This window comes from Schistocerca gregaria, chromosome 2 (assembly GCF_023897955.1).
Source record: "Schistocerca gregaria isolate iqSchGreg1 chromosome 2, iqSchGreg1.2, whole genome shotgun sequence".
Taxonomy (NCBI): Eukaryota; Metazoa; Arthropoda; class Insecta; order Orthoptera; family Acrididae; genus Schistocerca; species Schistocerca gregaria.
In genome coordinates this window covers 473438767-473461262 of record NC_064921.1, presented here as the reverse complement: position 1 = coordinate 473461262, position 22496 = coordinate 473438767, and the positions used below count along the sequence as shown (strand labels likewise).

Genomic DNA, 22496 nt, shown 5'->3' with positions numbered 1-22496 from the left:
GGAGGCATACAACAAACTACTGACATGTAATAGCCAAAGAAGTTACAAAGAAACCAGGTCGTGAGTTTCAAATGATGATATGATGTAAAAAGAAGATTTTATACAGAATGTGATTTGAGAAATGAAGCTAACATGGAACTAGAATGAATTATTTTCCAAAAATGGCAGCAGAATTGATGAACTCCCAATTTTTGCTGAAGAAGGTTGTGAGCTGAAATTAATTTCATTATCACAGTGCTGTTGTTTCCTAATCTAATTCCCTCAGCATCACCCGACTTAATTTGACTACATTCCATTATCTTAGTTTTGCTTTTGTTGATGTTCATCTTATACCCTCCTTTCATGACACTGTCCATTCCGTTCAACTGCTCTTCCCAAGTCCTTTGCTGCCTCTGACAGAATTACAATGTCATCGGCGAACCTCAAAGTTTTTATTTCTTCTCCATGGATTTTAATACCAACTCTGAATTTTTCTTTTGTTTCCTTCACTGCTTGCTCAATATACAGATTGAATAACATCGGGGATGGGCTACAACCCTGTCTCACTCCCTTCCCAACCACTGCTTCCCTTTCATGCCCCTCAACCCTTATAACTGCCATCTGGTTTCTGTACAAATTGTAAATAGCCTTTCACTCCCTGTATTTTACCCCTGCCACCTTCAGGATTTGAAAGAGAGTATTCCAGTCAACATTGTCAAAAGCTTTCTCTAAGTCTACAAATGCTAGAAATGTAGGTTTGCTTCTCCTTAATCTTTTTTCTAAGATAAGTCGTAGGGTCAGTATTGCCTCACGTGTTCCAACATTTCTGCGGAATCCAAACTGATCTTCACCAAGGTTGGCTTCTATCAGTTTTTCCATTCATCTGTAAAGAATTTGTGTTAATGTTTTGCAGCTGTGACTTATTAAACTGATAGTTCAGTAAGTTTCACATCTGTCAACACCTGCTTTCTTTGGGATTGGAATTATTACATTCTTCTTGAAGTCTGAGGGAATTTTGCCTGTCTCATACATCTTGCTCACCAGGTGGTAGAGTTTTGTCAGGACTGACTCTCCCAAGGCCATCAGTAGTTCCAATGGAATGTTGTGTACTCCTGGGGCCTTGTTTCGACTCAGGTCTTTCAGTGCTCTGTCAAACTCTTCACGCAGTATCATATCTCCCATTTCATCTTCATCTACATCTACATCCTCTTCCATTTCCATAATATTGTCCTCAAGTACATTGCCCTTGTATAGACCCTCTATATACTCCTTCCACCTTTCTGCTTTCCCTTCTTTGCTTAGAACTGGGTTTCCATCTGAGCTCTTGATGTTCATACAAGTGGCTCTCTTGTCTCCAAAGGTCTCTTTAATTTTCCTGTAGGCAGTATCTATCTTACCCCTAGTGAGATAAGCCTCTACATCCTTACATTTGTCCTCTAGCCATCCCTGCTTAGCCATATTGCACTTCCTGTCGATCTCATTTTTGAGACGTTTGTATTCCCTTTTGCCTGCTTCATTTACTGCGTTTTTATATTTTCTCCTTTAATCAATTAAATGCAATATTTCTTCTGTTATCCAAGGATTTCTACTAGCCCCCGTCTTTTTACATACTTGATCTTCCACTGCCTTCACTACTTCATCCCTCAAAGCTACCCATTCTTCTTCTATTATATTTCTTTCCCCCATTCCTGTCAATTGTTCCCTTATGCTCTCCCTGAAACTCTGTACAGCCTCTGGGCTTAGTCACAATATAAACGTGAATTTAGGAGATGTCACACACCAATAGCTTATCCTCTTTGCACGTTTAGAATGTATTTCTTTACCATTACAAAGGCAAGTCTTCGAAAATCAAATAAAGTTTCTGATGTAATGTTTGGAAAAAAAAGTTGTTTTGAAAACAAATTCCAAAGAAACAGAAAATGCATCCATTGTACGAAGAATTGGGCAATAAACCGCATTTAAAATGTATCTGTTGTTCATAATAAGTTTTATTCACAGTTGATGAAGCTTTTTTATTTGTGTGAGTGAGTAATGTTTTGAATAATATTTGTTATTGACAAATAATGAATAATAATTTTTATCTGTGTCCATATTTTCATTTGCATTAATTTCGCCCAACTCTGGTGTTAAGTGAAGCACATTGCGCATGCACACACTGCAAACTTCCAGCTTGTGTGCAAGTGAATTGAATTGCATGAATTCCACATCACTGTGAACAAGAACCTGTACCAGACACCTTGCACATGTGCAAGTGCTCACACGTCTGTCATTAACATCGGTAATCTTTGACAACTTCTGCAGATATTTGCAAAGTGGATTCACACTCTGTCCGACACACTGGAGGTGTTTGGAGGGCAAGTGGATAGGCCACGTGTTTGCATGTCTTTAGCACCATTCCTCCCCTAAGAGACAGAAGTACTGAGTCCTGAGGTATTGTTGCTGGGAAATTACGACATCACTGTCTCAAAGTCCCGATCTTTTCAAAGTGTCAGGGGTACTGCAGTCCTTTCTGTGCCAAGGCTGTGTAGCAACCTTGCCTTTCAGGATACCCAGGTGATGACTTTTGCAGTGTCAGCATAGTCAGAATATGGCTTCTTGTGCAAAAGCACATACCTCCTACCTCTGAGGTCTCTTGCGACACTCTGCTATGACTTTTTTCTGCTAAGTCAATCATGGGACTCTTCTGCTAGGTTAAGTCTGCAGTCTTTAGGCTTTTTTAGCTTTGTCCAACAGAACTTAAATCTGAAAGAGGGGGGGGGGGGGGGGGTTGGGGGGAAGCTGACCTTCCCAGCATGCGAAGTTGTCGTGTTGCTGGTACATGACCACCAGGTGATAGCTGTGTGGTTTGGCATTATCATTCATCTCATGGAATTTATGTTCCCCCAATAATTTATCTTCTCACATTAAACACCTATCATCATACCACAACCGCAATACCGGATCAGATACGTATAGCATCTTGGCTGTACCTTTACATAACACAAAATCTTTCTCCGTGTCATTCTCCATCTCAGCCATATGACTATGGAACGCGCTCCCCTGTGATCTGTGTCTTATCCAGAACCACTCAACATTCAAGAGGCAACTCAAAACTTACATATTGGGGACGGTATAGCCACCATTGTTATGCCCCTCTAATCTCTTTCTTTCTCCTCTCCATCATAGCTTCAAATTTTACCATTCTATTTCTCTTCCTCTAATCTAGGTACCTCTTCTATATCTCTATTCTATCGTATTATGTCTCTGCTCAATGTGAATAACTCACAAGCTGCACAACGAGAAAATTCCCAACTAGCAATATGACTGACATTCATAAAAGTAAAATATGTTTACTTTCATATACATAGTCATTACTATTATTATTATTAATTGTTATAATTTTTTATTGTTATAATTATCTGTGTACTAAAGTTGTAATCTCTCTTTTTTCTTTAACATTAATACTCTATAACACGTGGTATGTTCATAATGTTCTGTACAAACTGAAATTCGTTCAATCTGAGTATGCATGGTTAGGTGTAAGAGAGGGCCTAAAGGCCCTAATCCTGCCACGTAAAATAAATGCATAAATAAATATATACCATGAGAAAATGCATATAACAATATGCTATGTTTTACCAAAAACAATATTGCCAGCTGCCCTTCCTCAACTACTGGTAGGTGAGGTGTGTAATGTGAGTCAAGGGATACATCATATTACAGTATGCTGAGAATTGCATTGCAAACTGGTAGGTGAGGAGATTCAGAGGCAAGACACTGGACTTGCATTCAGGACGATGGCAGTTCAGTTCTATTTTTGGCCAAACAGATTTAGGTTTTTTGTGGTTTTCCAAAAATCACCTAAGGGAATATCAAAATGGTTCTCTTGAAAAAGAGTACAACCAATTTCCCTATCAGTCCCTCCCCATTCCAACCTTTCCTCCATCTCTAATGATCTCTTCATCAAGATAACATTGAGCTCTCCAAGCTGAACTGTGATTTCCTAGGAACAGAGCGACACCCCAATATTCCTGGATCCACTCGTGGTAGGCAAGGCACGATATTCTCCTGCCCATGCTGTGCTTTTGTTCAAGGGGATTTCATTGATGATGTTGACAAGCATCCAGAGGAATTTCAAGAACCTGTTAATGCATAGTTTGATGGCGATTGTGTAACTTAGGAACTGGCATGAGGTTTCCAGCCCGTTCAGGTCCTGTATGTAATCAGTTAGGGCAGCAGTGATGTTACTAGTGCTCAGCCGTAGTTTATCATTACCTTGCCCATTCTGCTGTTGAATGTTTCCTTCCTACTGAAAATTTCTCATAAAAAGACACTATAGGTGGCACACATCTCTCTCTTTCACTTTGTTCTGACTGACCAACCTCTAATCCGTCCATGATCTGTCTGTGTATAATGTCATCCAGATGTGTTTCTTCTACCATCCTACTTCAGTGGCACCTAGAACAACTATATCCAACAAGTCTGCCCATGCCGACTGTTGTAGGAACACCAAGCAGTTTAAGATAGACATGCCATATTTGTCACGTGTGTCCCACTACCGTTCAGTAACCCAGTTTCCCAAAATATAATTTATCTATGGATATGAGCTAGCAATCATAGAATTGTATGCAAAATCAGGTAGTAGGTGCTTTTAGGAAGAATAGTACTTTATCTTCAGGTCTTCCCAGTGAGTGTGTAAATTCACATTTAACTTATTATTTCACATTTTCAGGTAAAAGTGGTTCTGGACGAAGCACCATTGCGAAGATGCTATGCAATGAAGTAAAGGAATCACCATATTATATTCATGTTGTGGAACTTTACTGCAAGCATTTGAGAGGTTTGTGAGCAGCATGCAAGAATTATTTTCTAAATTCTTTTGTTCGAAAGCATATGTGTATCTCAATAATTTCTCTGCGGATTTCATTCCGTTGTTTATTTTGCTGTCAAACGTTACACAAGATGTGTCTAACAAATGTCTTCTATCGTGGAATGAGTGTTATTTCCGTGTACCTTTGATGCATCAGTGCATTTTTAAAGCTTATCACCATTGTAAATGAAAAATTTGTTGAAATTAATTATTGTAATACATGGGAAATTGTGGCCACATAATACATTGATGTTCAACAGTAGGCCAGTATGTACACTTTTTCATTAATTATTCTACACAGTTAATTGTTGCATGAGTAACTGTATATGTATATTTGAGCGCATAAAATTGTATGTTAATATTTGACATAGATTGGGAGGGTAGGAGGGGGTGGATTCATGGCAGGCAGTTCTACTGTCATAACTGAGATATGTGATATGTATGCTGTTGGTAGTAATTCATTTCCAAGGCATTTGTTGTGACAATCATGATCTGAGGTGGAAATAGAGTTTACATGATGAAGATGTGTTACGAGATATATCAGTAGGCCTTTGAATTTCATTGGGTCTACTGTGTTGTGTGAAAAATAATCTACAGCTTCAAAAACTGGGTGTGTGAGACATTCAGTTTGAATTTGGCATGTCATATGTTGCACAAATTATAAAAACTGTTGAACAAAGTGGTAAAAAACACTTGTTACACATGACTAAAGCAACCAACAAAATAAGCTGCCAACAAACACTGCCTCACCTGTGAACATGGAATGAAATGTAAAAATACGAGCATTGAGTTGCAGACAATGAATTTCTGGAGCAGTGCAATAAAAAGAGGGTACTGAGATTAGAGTTATAGATAATTTAATCAAAAATGACAGAGGCTTTAGCTTAAATAATATGGATTCCTGCACTCATTTTACTTCAGTTACATCAGACAACATTGTTGTGTTATTATGTAAATGCTTATTAAGGGATTTCTTAGTGAAGGGTTTTGCCTTGTGACATTTTTTTTCTTCAACATGTTTATGTTTTGGTACAGTCTTGCTGTTGGGTTTCAATTTGTTTATTGTCCTGTTCCATTTGTCAAAATGGTAGGAGGTAGGACAAGGATGAAGATAAATTTTGGTCATATCCTTTTCAAAGAAATGGTCTCAGTATTTGCTGTAATTGATTTAATAAAAACATTTAAAACCTAATCCTCATGATGAGATGTGGATTTGAATCATACACATTTTAAATTCAAATCCAGTCTTGTAACTATTCATGTTACTTCATGCTGATCTAACTAGGAACACTAGAAAACACATTCTGTAAAAGAGATGCATTTTATTGGGTCACAGAGCAACATCAGCAAGAATACCATGTACATAGTTTACCCATCTCAGACACATTCAACAGCCGAGGGCCCAAGGCCCCTGCCTGCCCTTATAAAGAGGCTGTCCACATCAGGTGTTGCTGTTGTAGCGCTGTGTACACGTGGTGGACCTGGTGGAGGTGGTCAGTGACCAGGCTGGCTCAGGTAGTTGAAGAGTTGAAGCCATACTGTTTGAATGTCAATGTGCACTAGCTTGCTGTTGTGACCCAACATTTGCACACTATGGGCAGTTGGTGATGTAACCATTGCGATGCCATCCACGATGCTGTGACCAAAGAGGCGTCTGTGGCGTCAGTGGCAGTGCTGAGAGAGCAGAAGTGCAAGAAATCCCTGATACAACTGGACCAGCACCTACATATGAAAGTGAATAGGATGAAGTCATCCCCGCCAACTGCAAAGTCCAGGGTTAGCCGTGGACAGGATCAGCAATGGGGGGCGGAAGCCATCGGGACACTAGAGTCCACATCAATGGCACTGGCATGGGTAGGAGACAGTGGACTGGAGAGGGGAGGCTCTGATGATGGAGATCTGGCTTTCACCCTGGCTGGTGGTGGTGCTTGCTCACTGCAGTGTCAGATGCTGCAGGAAACAAACTTCTGTCTGTGTTGACAACCTCAACCAATGGAGTAGACACAACCCCGGGAGTGGCCACGGGTGCCAAAGAGCAAGGCATCAGGCTCATGGCCCAAGGAGAAGGCTTGTCCCCATCCTGGGATGCAATTGGTCCAGTGGCACGCCACGATTCGATATTCGGAGCGACCCATGAAGATGAAGTGACCCTGCTGGCTGTGAACAATTGTCAGAATACGAATGCCTTGACTTGAACTGGTATACTGGGCACAAAATTCAGCAAAAGCAGTGTTGCTGGGGGGACAAGAGATTGAGCAGTGTCTGTGGCTGACAACCATGCAGGAGTTCACTGGGACACTTGGCCCCAACTGGCATCATTGTTAAGGACTTAAAAAGAGTAAAAAATTGAGATCCTCTCAGCCAATAAATATTCGACATATTAGTGCATCTGTGTCTTATATGTTCGAACAAGGTGTTTTGTCTTGCCAGTCAACTATGGCTGGAAGATAGTTGCCATGATGTAATGAAAGGCATTGTGCATGCAGAAGTCCTTGAAATATTGTACCCCAAACTTAGGGCCATTGTCTGAAACCATGGTGCAAGACAAGCCTTCTGTGGAGAATACCTTTGAAGGGCTTTGACAGTTGTATCTGCTGCCACAGGTACACAACATATGACATAAGGAAAATGAGATAACGCAGCAATTGCCAGTAACCGGAAAGTATTGAGAGAGAGAGAGAGAGAGAGAGAGAGAGAGAGAGAGAGAGAGACCAGTGAGTGCAATGTGGGCTGTTTCCGGCCACAGGTACACAACATATGACATAAGGAAAAGGAGATAAAACTGCAATTGCCAGTAACTACAAAGTATTGAGAGAGAGAGAGAGAGAGAGAGAGAGAGAGAGAGAGACCAGTGAAAGCAATGTGGGCTGTTTCCTGAGGCTGTGTAGGGGCCGGCAGTGGTGAAAAAACAGTACGCAAGACCGCCTGCTGACCCGAACACTTGCGGCTGCCTCCAAGCCTCCAAACAGGAGTTCCACCTCCTGAATGATGCCCGGCCCTAACACATGGTGGTGCACTGACAGTTTTGTGTGAGAGATAGCCCCAGTGATCCTGATGTAATGAAACGTTCTCCTGCCACAGAGCTGCTAGAACCATGATGCAGACCATAAACCCTTCTGTTGATAAGAGAATAATGCCATCCAAGAGGGAGAGGCAATGGGACAACACAGTAATAGTTCGGATGATCGGGCTATCCATGTCGCCTCATGTTTACTACCTGCTGGGGCACTGGATCTGCTGCCACAAAGAGGCAATACAGGAACTAGTGACAGGGAATCCATGCACTGTGTGCCTTGCCTCTGTATGCATTTGAAAACAGAGAACACCCTCCTGATCAAATAAGGGATCAAATAAAATGGGTAGCCAGGACAGACCATCAACACTTGCATGTTGCATTTTGGGACGAAAATGGGCCTCAAGTTTGAACATAGCAAGAACAGAGCCCAAAATTGAAGACAATGAGTGGCTTTATCTGTTAAGGACACTGACTGGCTAAACAGGGAACCAAGGGCTTACAGTTGGTAATTAAATCAAATTTTGCAGCATCTGAAAACACATTAAAATATTTAAGGCATATACCATAGTAAGATTATCTTTTTCCACATGAGAATAATGTTGCTGAGCTTCGTTGTGTTTTGATGAAAAGGCAGTAGGCTGTTTGGAATTGTGTGAATGACAATGGGCCAGGACCATCCCGAAAACCGTACTGGGATGTATCAGTTTCCAGGATCAGATGCTTGCTGGGTTGAAATGTTGCAAGGCACGGCATGGAGCAAAGACTATCCTTAAGATCACAAAGGGATGATCACAGGCTGCAGGAGCACTTTTCTGAAGCAACATGTGAAAGGGGTGTGTGATAGTAACTGCTCTGGCAAAAAACATGTGAGAGTACACCACTCTGGCAAGGAATGCCTCAAGTTCACATAGATTAGACTGATGGGGATAAGCTATAATAGTGGAAACATGTTATTCCATGCTCTTCTGGGAAATTTCATGGTCCAGATTAACAGTGGTAGGCTGGAAAAAGTGAGACTTAATGACATTGTATTTGGGTTGTAGAGGGAGGCTGTGTGTTAATAGTGACCCTGAAGTCACCATAGAGCTGAAGCTGACTGGATGGATTCTTTACAATCACTAAGGGTGCAGTCCATTCACTTGAGGAAATTTCTAATCAGTCCCAATGATTTTAAGCAATCCAGCTCCATCATAACCTGATCGTGTGAAGCTACTGGCACTGGCCATGCCAGAGGTTTTGAGGGTGATATCTACTGTGAAAGTGTTTGCCCAACTTAACCCTGGGGCAAACTGATCTGAACACTCAGAACAGTTTGTGAGAAGCCCCTTGTTCTGACACCAGGTGCATTGCATCCACAGTTGAAAAACCAAAAGTAACAAAGGCATCTGACCTAATCAGATTTCCAGTACTCATGTCATTAAACAGCAAGTACATAATGGTACCAACAACTGACTTGTAAATTGTGTCTGTCATGAATTGGCTGAGACTATGAATTTGCAATTTGTTAAGGCTTACCAATTGACACTCAATGTGAGACAGCTGTGGAGGTCCTAGCCTGACGTGCATCTGTGAATTGAGTAGGGACCTATGTTGACTTGTAGGGCTAATGGATTATCTACCACCCGAACTTCAATGAAAAGTCTGTTCTGGCCTACAAATAGTGGCAAACATGGCAATACAAGAGTATGAATATCTGAATACTGATGTCCACTGATTCCTGCAATTTCTGGACACAAGTTCATTAGAACTTTTTATTCCATATCCTCTCATCATTCAAGCCTTACAGCTTGTACAAGGTGGAAACAATCACCCTGTATATAGCACACCGTAAATAAATCTTAACCTGATTTTGAAGTGGCCTGGCTTGCTTTTACTTCATCTATTTAATTCTAAAAGAGGTGTTATAATACTTTGAAATTTCAGTATCAACTTTCTAGCACACAGTAGTGGGAAGTGAGATCTGGAAAATTTGGTGTACACTTACAACCTTGTCCCAGTGTTGAATTTTCCCACCAGAGTAACTTCTAATTCAAGCATTGTATTTGTAGACCAAAGGAATCTGGGAAGCACCACCATTAGTAAAATACTAAATGGCCCCTCTCATCATGATGGTCAGAGCCTTACCATTCATAATATGATTACTTGCCAGAATAAAACTGAGCCACAGTGGAAGGTAGTCAGGCCCATAAATGATGAAACGATTAAGGACTTTGTCATGCCTCCAAAATGTAAATTGGATCACATACACTATAAAACAGATGTCAGTTCCAAATATAATTTGTTTAGCAGTGAAATTGCATCATTATTTGAAGTTTCCTTCTCAAAAAAGGTTTACAAGAATCAACCCAAAGAAATCACAAGCAAGTCATGGATCACCAAGGGGATAAGGATATCCTGCAAATACAAACGTGAATTATAGACAACAGCAAAACATTCAGAAAATTCTGCCCAAATAAATCATTATACAAAGTACTGTAAAATATTAAGGAAAGTAATTAAACACTCAGAAAGTTCATATGTTAACACCAAAATCAGTCAATCCTGTAATAAAATCAAAACAATGTGGAACATCATCAGGAGTGTGACAGGTGTCAACAGTGCCAATAAACATCTAGACTTTGTTTTAAATATTGATAATGAACATATAAGCCATCAAGAGATAGTTACCAAAGCCTACAACGACAGCTTCATAAATGCTGCTACGCAAATGGGTTGCAGTGGCTCTTTAGAAAGTGCCATGGACATACTAAAGCACCATTTTCCCAATCCACAAAGTGAAATAAATGCATCCTCCATAACCAGAAAGGAGGCAAAGAAAACCATTGCGTCATTTAAAAACAAAGGATCATCAGATGTAGAATATATTTCCAGTAAACTACTAAAACGCTGCTCTTATCAACTACTGAATTTCAAATGCCTCCAGCTCACAAATAAGTGGATTCTCTACCTGTACAAAATAGCCCTGTGTTAGGGAAATATGCCCTGTCCTTAATGCTATGAATGTGACTCAAGTTCATCAGAGAGATGACAAACTGGTGTTCAGGATTGCCCTGTCAGTTTTATGACAAATTGTTTTCTGTCCCCATCTACTTACTCTCTTATGAACACAGTCTTTCTTCTCTGAAGTGAGGCACTAGCTTGCAGGCATATGGCACATTTTGGCACATGCCCTTTTGGCCACCAAAACAGCTATTTATTCCCTGTATTTTTTCACTCTTGGTTCACCATAAAGGGAGAAGGGTATAATTAATGTTCCAGTCACTAAGTGTCATGAAATTGTGATTGGCTATCTGGGTTTTTTGACTTTGTATTCGTCAGCTCTCAGAGACTGTCACGCTTACTATCATTAGCACCAGACACTGTTATAAAAGCTAAGTTGCTTTGCTGTTGCAGAGTCTCATTTACTTAAAAAAGATGAAAAAGAATACAAATTAAATCTTGTGTAGCTCAACTTTCTCTGTACCTTATATGTCCTGGAATGTACATTTTCTGTCAGTAAGTTGTATAACTAATTTTGTGCTCACCTTTGTTGATTTTTATTTGCCATTTATATGTGATGCAATCCACTGACAGAATGGCCCTGAAGTTATTTTGTAGCTGCAAACTCCATCACGAGTGGTAATTAAAATGTCATTTTTGCAAAATGTCCACTTTCTCTTGTTAAGAGATTTATATATTGCAGTTACAATTCAGAACACTTCAATTACAGATAGTTTGAAGACTTTTGTGTGGACATTGCTTGTATGTTAAAATGTAGCAATACCCTTTTAGGTCTAGATAACGAATGCCAATTTCATTTATTGTGATGTCATCATTATTGTCACTACCTTCTAGACCCCATGGCCCACAGTCCATTTCTAAGCTGCAGTGGTGGTGGCACAGAGTAATTGTGCAACTAGCAGGTGCTACAATGTGCAGAATTACAGCTCTTTTCACCTTGTCTTGCAGATGTATTGCATCCACCCAAACTCATACACATGCACAGAAGAAACAAAAAGTCTGCACATAGTTTACAGGTTGAAGCTATCTACTCAATGAACTAGAAGACACTTGCCAAGGTTGTCAATTAGAGAAGACATGTGGTAACACATCACATTCCTTAAGTGATATGTTACACCACAGTCCATTATTTTCCGCATTCATATCATAAGCGATTACACATGCATTATCATCTTTACACCACTCGGGAATGTTGAACAGATGGGATATCCATAGGGTTGCATAAGTTTTACTTTGTATCACAGACTTTTGCTGCAACGATACAGATCTATGTGCAGATACTTTTTATGATTCTTACAACCATGCTTGATCCAAGAAGGTGCCACTGTCATGTACACCATAAAGATACAAGCAACACATCATTATACATCCTTTGAACTGCAATTCATGTTCAAGCAGCAGTCAAATGAAAATGAGACAGATGGAAAAAAAGTAATCACCATAATTGTCAATACATTTGCCCCACTGTGAGACAAGATAGTCAGTGCATTCATGGGAAAACTTTGTGGTTACCTGTGGAACCACGATTGTACCAAGGCATGCACCTCTTCGTCCGAAGCAAATCAGTGGTCACAAATGTCTTTCTTCAGGGCTTCAAATACATGGATATCTCATGGGGACAGATCAGGTCTGTATGGAGGATGTGTGACAGCTTCCAAGCAGAACTTCTGCATCGACTCAAAACAACCTTGGCAGTATTTTGGCAGGCATTATCGTGTGGCAGAATGATGCTGTTCATCAGCGTTCCTGTGCATTTGGATTTCATGACGTGCTTCAGTTTTTGCAAAGTGTCCACATACTATTGTGCATTAATTGGGCCACTGTTTTCCAGAAAGTCAGTGAGCAGCAGATTATTGCAGTCAAAGAAAAAGGTCATGATGACTTTCATGGAGCTGGCATGCCTGTTGTTTTGATTGTGACGTAGAAGTTTTACTGAGGAACCCTTACACACCCTTCCTTTGCAATTTCCATATTTTTGGAGCTCTGAAGACAGACATTCACAGCTGACAATTTGCTTTTGGCAAAGAGGAGCACACACAGGTACAATTGTGGTCTGTAGGCAAACACAAACATTTTTCCATGAAGACATGGACCGTCTTGGCTAACAGGGGAGAAATGTATTAACATTTATGACAGTTACTTTTGAAATAATAAACTTTTACATATTTTCTCCCATCTTTCTCATTTTCAATAGACTGTCCCTTATATGATCACATATATAGTACTTCATAAATATAGCCTTTGTTCTGTATCTACACTGTTTTGCTACTGCTATGCTACTTCTTTTTAATTGAATGTCTTCTCCCCAATTATGTAATGAATGTGATGTGAACTAACCAACTAAAATATTATCAAGTGTTTCTAGTTCACTAGATTTTTTATAAAAACTTGTATTTTATTATTTTATGACTAAAAGAGCCAGAAATTATTCAGCCCACTGTAGTTTATCGCAATGTACTTGTTTTAGATTATATACTTTGGGATGTTTCCCACTGAATTTGAAGAATGTTCAGAGGGGAAGAAATTTCTTGTAACACTTTTGATACTGTGGTGTCAGATTTGTGATCACTGACATGTTTATTTGGAGTACAGTTCTCCTCTCTGGATCATCTTTCTTCTTTCCTGTGCAGTCTTGCCTGTGCAGATGAGAAAAATATTGCATATATAGGTTCAACAAGGTACCAACTAGCTGAGGAATTTTTTTTAAAAGACATTCACGTGTTCTTTCAACTTATACAGCTCTGGAAACTCCCATATACAATTGTCTGCAATTTAGCTTTGGCATTTACGTAAAATGTTAACGAAATTACCAACAGCTCAGTGTCCACTCTCTAACAGGCTTTAGCACAGACTCTTCAGTGGAAACTCACTCTACTTTTTTTTGTTGACATAAGCCATTGTCTAGTCATGCTATTCTACAGAGTGCAGCATGTCTCAGATGCAGGGGTGCAGCTGCACACAATAACTGCCACATCAGCAGGTGCTGAAACTGCAGACTGCCCCCTTCTTGCCCCCACCCCCTTCTTGCAGAAACACTGCTTCCATCACACTTGTTAACATGCACAAACGGTACAAATTCTCCACACAATATGCATATTCAAAAGAGATTAGATTAGATTAATACTTGTTCCATAGATCATGAATACAACACTTCGTAATGAGTGGAACGTGTCAGGTTAATAAAAGATACCTGTACAAGATATTACATTACACAAAATATTGCATGACACTAATGTTTAAGTTAGTTTTTTTTCCCCTCCCTTAATTTATATCTAAAAATTCAGCCAATGAGTAGAAGGAGTTGTCATCTAGAAATTTTTTTAATTTATTTTTAAATGTTGGTTGACTATTTGCCATGCTTTTGATGCTGTTTGGTAGGTGACCAAAGACTTTTGTGGCAGCATAATTTACCCCTTTCTGTGCCAAAGTCAGATTTAACCCTGCATAGTGAAGATCATCCTTTCTCCTGGTGTTATAGCTATGCACACTGCTATTACTTTTGAACTGGGTTGGATTATTAACAACAAATTTCATAAGTGAATATATATACTGTGAGGATCCCTAGATCCTTAAATAGATGTCTGCAAGATGACCGTGGGTGGGCTCCAGCAATTATTCTGATAACACGTTTTTGAGCAATCAATACTTTTCTACTCAATGATGAATTACCCCAGAATATGATGCCATACGAAAGCAGTGAATGAAAGTAGGCATAGTAAGCTAATTTACTGAGATTCTTATCACCAAAATTTGCAATAGGCCTAATAGCATATGTAGCTGAACTCAGACGTTTCAGCAGACCATCAATGTGTTGCTTCCAGTTTAACCTCTCATCAATGGCCACACCTACAAATTTTGAAAATTCTAACTTAGCTACAGACTTCTGTTCAAAGTCTATATTTATTACAGGAGTTGTGCCATTTACTGTACGGAACTGTATATACTGTGTCTTATCAAAATTTAAAGAGAGTCCGTTTGCTGAGAACCACTTAATAATTTTGTGAAAAACATCATTTACAATTACATCACTTAGTTCTTGGTTTTTGGATGTTATTACTATACTTGTATCATCAGCAAAAAGAACTAACTTTGCATCTTCATCAATATGGAATGGTACGTCATTAATGTATATCAAGAACAGTAAAGGACCTAAGACTGAACCCTGTGGGACCCTGTACTTGATAGCCCCCTCAGTTTGAGGAATCAGCTGTTGTTTTAACATTACATAAACCACTTATTTCAACTTTCTGCATTCTTCCAGTTAAGTATGAATTAAACCATTTGTGCACTGCCCCCTCAAACAATAATGATTTAGCTTATCTAAAAGAATTCCATGATTTACACAATCAAAGGCCTTCGAGAGACCACAAAAAATACCAATGGGTGATGTCCGGTTATTCAGAGCATTTAATATTTGATCAGTGAAAGCATATATAGCATTTTCTGTTGAAAAGCCTTTCTGAAAACCAAACTGACATTTTGTTAGTACTTTATTTTTACAAATATGGGAGGCTACTCTTGAATACATTACTTTCTCAAAAATTTTTGATAGAGCTGTCAGAAGAGAGATTGGGCGATAGTTGTTGACATCCGACGTATCCCCCTTTTTATGCAATGGTTTTACAATGGCATATTTCAGTCTGTTGGGGAAAACACCCTGCTCCAAAGAGCTATTACATACGTGGCTGAGAATCCTACTTATCTGTGGGGAACAAGCTTTAAGTATCTTGCTGGAAATGCCACCAATTCCGTAAGAGCTTTTACTTTTCTGTGAGTTTATTATTTTACTGATTTCAGAGGGAGAGGTTGGTGGAAATACAGTTGTTTCAAACTGCACAGGTATGGCCTCTTCTATTAGAAGCCTTGCCTCTTCTAGTGAAGATCTAGATCCTATTTTCTCCACAACATTTAAAAAATGATTATTGAAAATATTTCCAATTTCTGATTGTTTGTTAGTACACTTGTCATTCAGTTTTATGGCACTAAAGTCTTCCTGTGATCTTGGTTGCCCTGTTTCCCTTTCAATAATATTCCAAATTGCTTTAATTTTATTATCAGAGTTACTGATCTCAGACATGATACACATGCTTCTGGACTTTTTAATAACTTTTCTTAGTACCACACAATAGTTTTTATAATATTGAACAATTTCGGGGTCAGTACTCCCTCTTGCTGTTAGATACATTTCTCTTTTACGGTTGCAAGATATTCTTATTCCTTTAGTTAGCCAAGGTTTTTTATATGTTTTCTTGGAATTATGTTTAACTATTTTCTTGGGAAAACAATTTTCAAGTACCCTTAAAAATGTATCGTGAAATAAGTTATATTTCAAGTTTGCATCGGGTTCCATATACACTTCATCCCAGTCTAGCTGCTTTAGGCTTTCCCTAAAGTTTGCAGTATTTATATTGTTAATTGAACACAGTGCTTTGAAATTCTGGTTTGATATACTGCATGGAGCTATGTCATGTACTGTAACTAGCTGTGCACCATGATCTGAAAGACCATTCTCAACAGGATAAGGATTTATGCCCTTAAACTTATCTTGGTCTTTAAAAAAGTTATCTATCAATGTCCTGCTGTTCTTTGTTATCTGAGTAGGAAAATCAATGACGGAGCTCAAATTGAAAGAACTGAGTAATACTACAAGGTCATTCTTCCTATTACACTCGTTCAGGGAATCAACATTGAAATCCCCACAAATGATAATTTGCTTCCCACTGTCTGACAGATAGCACAACAAAGCATCCGAGTTTTCTAGAAATAGCTGGAAATTCCCTGAAGGGGACCTATACACTGTTACAATTATGAAAGTGCCATCATTTAGTTTCAGTTCAGTTCCACATGCTTCCATATGTTGCTCTACACAAAATTTTTTAGTTTCTTAATTTTTTGCGCTGTGGAAGCTTTTGAAATATATGGCAACTCCTCCTCTCATCATATTATCTCTACTTACATGTGCAGCTGATTTGTACCCATTGATGCTAACCTTTTTCATATCAGTGGCAATGTGATGCTCAGCCAGGCATAATACATCTATTACATTCTCAGTTTCTATATCTTCTAAACAAAGCAGAAGCTCATCAATTTTATTCTTCAATCCCCCAATATTTTGATGAAATATACTAACATTATTTTTCATTTTACTTTTGTGAGTATCTTGAACTTTTTTAACATCTTTAGTACTTGCCTGGCTGAGTTTCCCACTGGACACTGATCTTACACTAAAAAAAGAGTTACCACCATGAGATGTAGTTCCTCCCCCCCTTTAAATTTCCTGCTATCAGCCCACCCAGTTTACTCTTCTCCTTGTTGAGATTTAGGCCATGTCTAGTATAGTTCCACCTACAGAGTGAATCAACAGGAACCACACCAATGTGTGACCCTGCATCAGATCCAAGTAGCCGTTCCAACTCCAAATTAACTCTCCTGTCAGAAGAGCTCAAATGAGGCTGGTCGTGGTGCTCCAGAACCGACACAAACCCAACACTGGTATGACTCGATGCTGACGCAATATTTGCCAGGTCACACTCTATGCTGTACCCCGGATCTCTTTCAATACTGTTGCCCGGCCCACCCACAATAACCACGGTATCTTCCTTAGTAGAGCCTCTACATAGTGAACCTAAATCCTCTGTAACCTGACCCAGTCCAGCACTAGGTTTGAAAAAACTTGTGACCTGGTATTCTGACCCTAATTCATCCTGCAGAAGTTGGCTCACACCCCTAGCATGCGAACTACCTAGCAACAAGACTTTCTTTCTCTTTGCAGACTTCCCTACCTTCTTATTCAATTTGCTGCTGAAAGCTTGTTGAGTCCTGTCTACATCTACTTCTGTGAGAGGCTCCTCAGTTTCTGACTGAGGCAACAGGTCAAACCTATTTTGTACATTAATAACAAAGCTGTCAGAAGAATTTCTTGGCCTGTTCCTTATGCCTGATGCCACTTCCCACCCCTGTTTGCCCTTCTCCCCCCCACCCCCCCCACCCCCCAGTTCTCGCCTAGCCTCATCTAACTCAGCGTGAAGGGCAGCAATTTTCCCCTCCTGTTCCACAATCTTTCTATCTCTACTGCATAGCCTACAGAACCACTGATGAGTCTCGCTCATTTTCCCAATTCCCACGCCATTACAATCGCACCAATGAAAAAAGTTACTACATCCATCACACCAGACCCCGGAGCTAACGATTCTATGGCACGTCAGGCACTTTACACTCATGGTACAAATCAATTTTATTGACAGAAAGACAATTAAGTTACCGGAAAACAATGAAAATACGTCTACGAAAAATTAGGCCTACTCGCAACAATGTAAACAATGGTTCCGAAGTTTATTACTGGAAATTACTTATAGATGACGATACTCTACAGATATAAAGGGGCAGCAAACGTATTTAGCACACTAAACTATCAGTAAATGCACTTAAAATTGCGGTATGAAGTTTAATCTGAAAGCCCAAAAGTTCGGCCTGGCCGCAATATGTAAACAAAATGAACTTTGCGTGATTACTGTAAAAATACGAGAGTAAGACAAAAACTTTTAATGGTACACTTGAAGAGCACTATAATTAGTATAATAAATTAGTTTAAAGTGTTAGAAACAGTTTATTACTACTAAAATTACTTATCTTGTACGGGAGCTGTGACTTAAACGTCCGTATAGCAGGCGCAGGGCTACCAACTCCATAAAAGTAGTAATAAAAATTAACTATATTTTTGGCGAGCAGCATTCGTTGGTACTATTAACATGTGCAACACATCACTTCACAGAAATGGTATGTTACCCCTCAGCTGGTATGTTGATACTATACATTACTTATTTATTTATTTGATTCATTTCATGGAGTATTACACAGTGTGCTGTAGAAAGTGGACAAAATGAGTTAATATTACATTAGGTAGTGTTGAGTCGCAATACATTGAAACAAGTTTATATAAGATTTGCTTCACTGAACAGTACATGTTTCACACTCAACCATAACCAGCATGTTTACCATTTTAGGCATTCTTTTGCAGAGTAAAAACAGTGACACAGCAACTAAGACTTGGAATATGTTCTTGATGTATAACCTCTGATCATGTAGATATTGAGTGGTAGGTAGGAACTTCTCACTACCTTCCGACCATCACCCTGTTTGTATACATACAGCATTATCTGTGCCTTAGAATAGGTAGGCGATAACCAGCTTACTGATGTTATAACTACAAATTAGCTACTCCCTCTTGCCCAAATAACCTACCTGCTTCGGTCTCCTCGAACAAGACAACAGAGCTTGTCATGATAGGTTGGACTGCATGCCTCAAAGATGCGGAAAGACAAACACTCATACTGTAAGTACAGCCATCTCATAGCCTTGCTATGTTGTTTCTGTGAATCACTGAAAGCAAGGGTAATTGAAGGTCATTATTTCTCAAGGACATGCAGCTTTACTGTGTTGTTTAATGCTGGATAGCATTTTAATGGGACAAATATTTTGAAAGTAAAATAGACCGTCAGGTGAGGACTACACAGGAGAATGTTGTCATCAGGAAAAACAAATCTTGACTCCTGTGAGTCAGCACTTAGAATGTTAGAGACCTCAATCAAGTAGCTAGGTTAGAGATTTTATCTTTAAGTGGATAGGTTGAAGTTAGGTTTAGTGGGAAGTAGTGAAGTGGGATGGTAGGAAGAACACTAATATAGGGTTATCAACACAACATGAAACAGAAGCAGTGAAGGGGTGCATCTGTCATGAGTTGAAAAATAGGTACACAGGTGAGCTATTAAGAACAGCAAATACATACATAAATACTCTTGAGTCACCCTATGTTGCATGGTGGAGAAAGCAAGTCATTCCCTTTCCTTTAATTTTTCTTGTCTTGCCTTTGGATCCCTTACGTGGGATGTACATTGGTGGCAGTAGAGTCTTCTGAAGTCAGTCTCAGATGATGGTTCTCTGCACTATCTCAATAGCATTTTACATAAAGATAATTGCCTTCCCTCCAGGAATGCCCATAGTATGCAGGTTTTGATAAAACAGATACCAGTAACATTTCTGGCACATACCTCCGAATAGCTTTGATGTCTTCCTTTTATTTGACATGGTGGGATCCCAAATACTCAAGCTGTGTGCCACTAATACTATATCCAAATATTACAGGATTGTAGCTCCTACTCATGTGCATTAACCCACATTTTGTGTCGATAGAATATCTGTTTGGCGTGATGAATGACGGCTTCCTCTGAACAAGTCACCCTGTATCCTCCTACAGCCACTGAATGATGACACTTTCCCATAGACTACAGCGTCATCAGCAATCAATCACAGACTGCTGCATACTCTATCTGTGAGGTTTTTTAGTGTGTAAAGAGTTCAAGAGCAGTCTTATGACACTTCCGAGGGACACTTCTGATGATAACTTTTCCTCTAATAAATGCTTGCCATCCAGGACAATATACAAAGTTCTGTTACCTAGAAGCCCTCAAGCCAATCAAATGTCTGAGAACTTATTCTGCATGCTCAGACCTTTGTTAACAGTCTGCAGTTGGACATTGTGTCAAATACTTTCCAGACTTCATCTACAGTTTACTGGAGTTTTGGCGAGAAAAGAACAAACTGAGTTTTACACCGGTGATGGCTTCTAAATCCATGCTGAATTGTGAACAGAAGTTTTTCTGCCTCAAGACCTATATTATATTCCAAGTTAGAATATGCTCAAGAATTCAGTAGCAAACTGATGATAAGGATTTCGGTGTCTAATTTTGGGGGTCCTTTCTTTTACTCTTACTTATATATGGGAGTCACTTGCATTTTTTCAAGTTGCTTGGGACTTTGTGCTGGGCGAGAGAGTCGTGGTAAGTGCAAAGTAAAGGGGTAACTGCAGGTATTAGGTTAAGGAGACTAGGTCTTCGACTGATGCGATGTGGTTAAATTTGATTATGGGACTGTAGGGATTGCTGGTGGTAGGAGGTTTGTTTGCTGAAGCTTACTGTGCTTTTGATAAGTAGTAGCATTCCAAGAGAGGAATAGTCAAAACAGTATTTTGGATAGCTTTTTGAGATGATAGCTTGCACAGGATAGAGTAGCATGGAGTGCTGCATCAAACCAGTCTCAGGACTGAAGATCACAACAACAACAACTTAAAAAGCTACATCACTTACTGGACGGCTAAGTCTTCAGTCTGGGAGATAAAGTGGGGGATGTTTGGATTGCATAACAGAAGAATCTTGTGAATAGAGCAAGGATGCCTATGGTGACTCCCTCTCTGTTTTTCAAAGTTGTGGTTATTAGACATTAGAGGAAGTGTTGGAAGTTTTGTGGCAAAAATTGCATTAGTTTTGTGGGACACATCTAAGTAAAATACTATTTCAGAAAAATGGTAGGAGATAGGAGATTTAGATTTGGCTAGGAATGCCACTGATTTCTGAATTTAGGTATGTAGGTGGAGTGACAGCCTACCAACAGATATAAGATGGGATGTTCTTACTCTCATCTCTCTCTCTCTCTCTCTCTCTCTCTCTCTCTCTCTCTCTCTTTGTGTGTGTGTGTGTGTGTGTGTGTGTGTGTGTGTGTGTTTTTCTACAGTTGTTGAGTTCGAAACTATTTGTCACCAAATACTTGGAAAAAATATTCTTTACATTTCTATTATTTTTTTGTTATTAATATTTATTGTATTTTAATTATTATTGCTGCAATTGTTGGTGGTAAACATATTGGAATTCATAATAAATGAAAGATTGGTGCATTTAATACAGTGTAACAGAGTTTTTATTTACAGTAGATGGCGATCATTGTGTGAGACATTATCTGTTTCTTCTCTTTTGAAAGGAAAAACTGTTGAGACAGTGCAGAGAATATTGTTGACAGCCTTAACGGAATGTGTCTATTACCAGCCCTCAGTTTTGCTCTTGGATGATCTGGATGCTATAGCCAGTGCTGTCCAGCTGGAGCACACAGAACACACTTATTATGACAGGTACTTTTCACTAATTATCCAGTAAATGAAGTATTATTAAACAAGAATATAACCAACAGACAACTTAGATTGATTACACATTGCAACGAAATGAAACGAGAATTTCTTTTAAATTTTTTTGAGATAAAAGTTTATAGCACACTATGTTTGCAAAGCCATAGATGTGAACATATTCTCTTATATACCCCATGTATCCAAAAAGTTTGACTGGATTTAAACAAAAAAAGAGAGAGAAGAGTTAAGATGGTGGTTTTAATGCTTCGTATGTTCTACATGATTTTCCCCCCACTTGAGTTTTACTAGCATCACAGTCAGTCATTTTTGGACATGTGTGTGAATTCTGTAATAAACAAGCAGTCTGTTCATTCATTCGTTTTTTCATTCATTTCTAATCTGCTGTAGATTCCATCAAGACACTGTACTGCTTGATGCTAGTGACACTTACGTCATCTAAATTTAATCAATGACGGAAGCTGCTACTTTGGAAAAAGCTGCTGTCTGCTCTTGTTTACTGTATAGCTGCTGTTTGCCTTCTATTAGTGGCTTCATATTTCCTCGATTGCAATGGTATTTTACAAAGTGAATATTTTTACATGTTATTTGCATAGATTATTACTTGACATACAGCTTTATAACAAACTCTGTCACTTGCCATGCAGCTAACAAAACTTTTCAATCCGTGAGTCTATATATTC

At 39.1% G+C, this 22496-nt stretch overlaps 1 protein-coding gene across 1 annotated transcript in view; it reads left to right on the top strand.

The window, feature by feature from the left end:
* The window catches only part of LOC126326481 (peroxisome biogenesis factor 1-like), a 392188-nt gene that overhangs the window by 120206 nt on the left and 249486 nt on the right, over positions 1–22496 (top strand). The window contains exons 7-8 of the mRNA XM_049995644.1: positions 4691–4798; positions 21654–21801. Of these exons, the coding sequence (XP_049851601.1) occupies positions 4691–4798; positions 21654–21801 (256 nt within the window). The remainder of the gene's footprint in view (positions 1–4690; positions 4799–21653; positions 21802–22496) is intronic.